Source organism: Branchiostoma floridae, chromosome 17 (assembly GCF_000003815.2).
Source record: "Branchiostoma floridae strain S238N-H82 chromosome 17, Bfl_VNyyK, whole genome shotgun sequence".
NCBI lineage: Eukaryota > Metazoa > Chordata > Leptocardii > Amphioxiformes > Branchiostomatidae > Branchiostoma > Branchiostoma floridae.
This window is the reverse complement of record NC_049995.1, coordinates 1,541,326-1,544,060: the sequence shown is the minus strand read 5'-3', so window position 1 is coordinate 1,544,060 and position 2,735 is coordinate 1,541,326. Positions and strand designations below refer to the sequence as shown.

The 2,735-nt window shown below is 38.8% G+C and overlaps 1 protein-coding gene across 2 annotated transcripts in view; it reads right to left on the bottom strand.

Annotated features, from left to right (window-relative positions):
* Window positions 1–6: 6 nt before the first annotated feature.
* Window positions 7–2,735, bottom strand: part of LOC118404492 (clavesin-2-like) — a 15,357-nt gene continuing 12,628 nt past the window's right edge. For both annotated transcript variants that reach the window (XM_035803592.1, XM_035803594.1), the window contains exon 7: window positions 7–1,086. In XM_035803592.1, coding sequence (XP_035659485.1) covers window positions 1,020–1,086 — 67 coding nt within the window. In that variant the 3' untranslated portion in view covers window positions 7–1,019. The remainder of the gene's footprint in view (window positions 1,087–2,735) is intronic.

Here is a 2,735-nt window from a genome sequence, read left to right as displayed (position 1 = left end):
TCAAAGGTGCAGTCAAATACTGCTGCAGTAGAAATTCCCACGACTTGTGTTACTGAGTCCTACATCCCCTAATCAAGGAGGTTATATGAGCCTTTCCCTAATATATAAATCCCCATCCAATATGTGAATAAAAACTTGGAAACTTTGTTTGCTCTCTAGCATACAATGTATATCAACAAGGTCAACTTGGACGGATAATACATGCATACTAACATGCCTTCTATTGGAACTTCCACTCACTAAATCTTCCTATAAAAAGGAATATGGTTTGCTGTGAAAATATCGGTAAGCCTTACCCTTCAGACATACAACATGTACATGTAGTGAAATACCATCTGGTTAACTGTCTTTCAAATAACCAATCATTATTTAAATCACAGTTTGCAAGGAAATGTGAATACAAGAAGAAATGGTGAATCCTGCACAGTCACAGAGTATCAGAACGTCCAATGCCCGATCCAACCCATGTGTGGGCTGGGACCAAGCTTAAGGGTGATATGGAATACACCATTTTGTATTCTTTTTACATACCCTCCCAACACAACACAGATGTTAATGCAATCTGTGCCAGAAATTTGTTGTCCTTAAACAAAAAAGGAAGAACATCAATTTTAAAAGATTCTAAAAGATCTTGAAAGATTGAACTGTCATTCTTCCTTCAAAACTGAGAGGTTCTCATACCTTTGACAGGTAATTTTGTCCTATTGAATTTTGAAATCACCGATAATGAAAATCACCGTTGATGAAAATCATGGTCCTAAAATTTCATTTTGGATAGCATACTACATGCCAGATATGAAAAAAATGATGTAGACAGATATCGTTTTAGGCATTCAATATCCTAGTGGTCAATGCTGTCTCAAAGCCCATAAATTTCTCATTAGGCCCAACATTTTTTCATCTGTACTATGGATCATTTAGTTTGATTATATAAGAACATACTCTCTGATCTGTCCACCATCTTACACAAATGGAACTAAGATTTGCTGTATGTAGAAGATGTGTTCACAGATAATTATCTATTCAATCGAGAAGATTTTATCCTCTTTTATGCCCAGCTCCTCAGGAAGATATGCTGACTGGGATCTGTAATAAATAAAGACACAGTAATGAGACCTAGTCACATGCATTTTTACAGTTTGTTTAAATACACAAACATCATAATTCATATACATTGTCTAAGACAATATTACGTAAACACAGCATACCAAAGACATAAGTAGGCCTTCTCCAGCACTTGTGTATCCTTCCATGTGTATCCTGAATTCTTCAGAAATCCCTGTTGGGACTACTTATTATCCTTCAATTAAAAATAAAGTTCCTGAGAAATGCATTTCCTTTGCATTAAGTACATATATTTAAAAGTGTGACATGGAGAATACATGCTTTTGAGTCCTTGGAGATGACAGTGATGCAAATGCAAACATTATCAAACAGAAGAGGTAGTATCTGGAAAGTGGGACTATGAGTAGCGAATATGACACGGGAGGAGATGCGGCAAATTAATCATCAAGATGTTCAGATTAATGCATTGTTGTGTATTATAGTATGATCAATGTTATTCAGCACCTGAGAAAGGTTGGTGGTAACAGTGTGAATGTTATTCAGCACCTGAGAAAGGTTGGTGGTAACAGTGTGAATGTTATTCAGCACCTGAGAAAGGTTGGTGACAGTGTGAATGTTATTCAGCACCTGAGAAAGGTTGGTGATAGTGTGAATGTTATTCAGCACCTGAGAAAGGTTGGTGACAGTGTGAATGTTATTCAGCACCTGAGAAAGGTTGGTGACAGTGTGAATGTTATTCAGCACCTGAGAAAGGTTGGTGGTGACAGTGTGAATGTTATTCAGCACATTCGAAAGGTTGGTGACAGTGTGAATGTTATTCAGCACCTGAGAAAGGTTGGTGACAGTGTGAATGTTATTCAGCACCTGAGAAAGGTTGGTGACAGTGTGAATGTTATTCAGCACCTGAGAAAGGTTGGTGGTGACAGTGTGAATGTTATTCAGCACCTGAGAAAGGTTGGTGACAGTGTTAATGTTATTCAGCACCTGAGAAAGGTTGGTGGTGACAGTGTGAATGTTATTCAGCACCTGAGAAAGGTTGGTGACAGTGTGAATGTTATTCAGCACCTGAGAAAGGTTGGTGACAGTGTTAATGTTATTCAGCACCTGAGAAAGGTGGTGACAGTGTTAATGTTATTCAGGACCTGAGAAAGGTTGGTGACAGTGTGAATGTTATTCAGCACCTGAGAAAGGTTGGTGGTGACAGTGTGAATGTTATTCAGCACCTGAGAAAGGTTGGTGACAGTGTGAATGTTATTCAGCACCTGAGAAAGGTTGGTGACAGTGTGAATGTTATTCAGCACCTGAGAAAGGTTGGTGACAGTGTGAATGTTATTCAGCACCTGAGAAAGGTTAGTGACAGTGTGAATGTTATTCAGCACCTGAGAAAGGTTGGTGATAGTGTGAATGTTATTCAGTACCTGAGAAAGGTTGGTGACAGTGTGAATGTTATTCAGCACCTGAGAAAGGTTGGTGGTGACAGTGTGAATGTTATTCAGCACCTGAGAAAGGTTGGTGGTAACAGTGTGAATGTTATTCAGCACCTAAGAAAGGTTGGTGACAGTGTGAATGTTATTCAGCACCTGAGAAAGGTTAGTGACAGTGTGAATGTCATTCAGCACCTGAGAAAGGTTGGTGACAGTGTGAATGTTATTCAGCACCTGAGAAAGGTT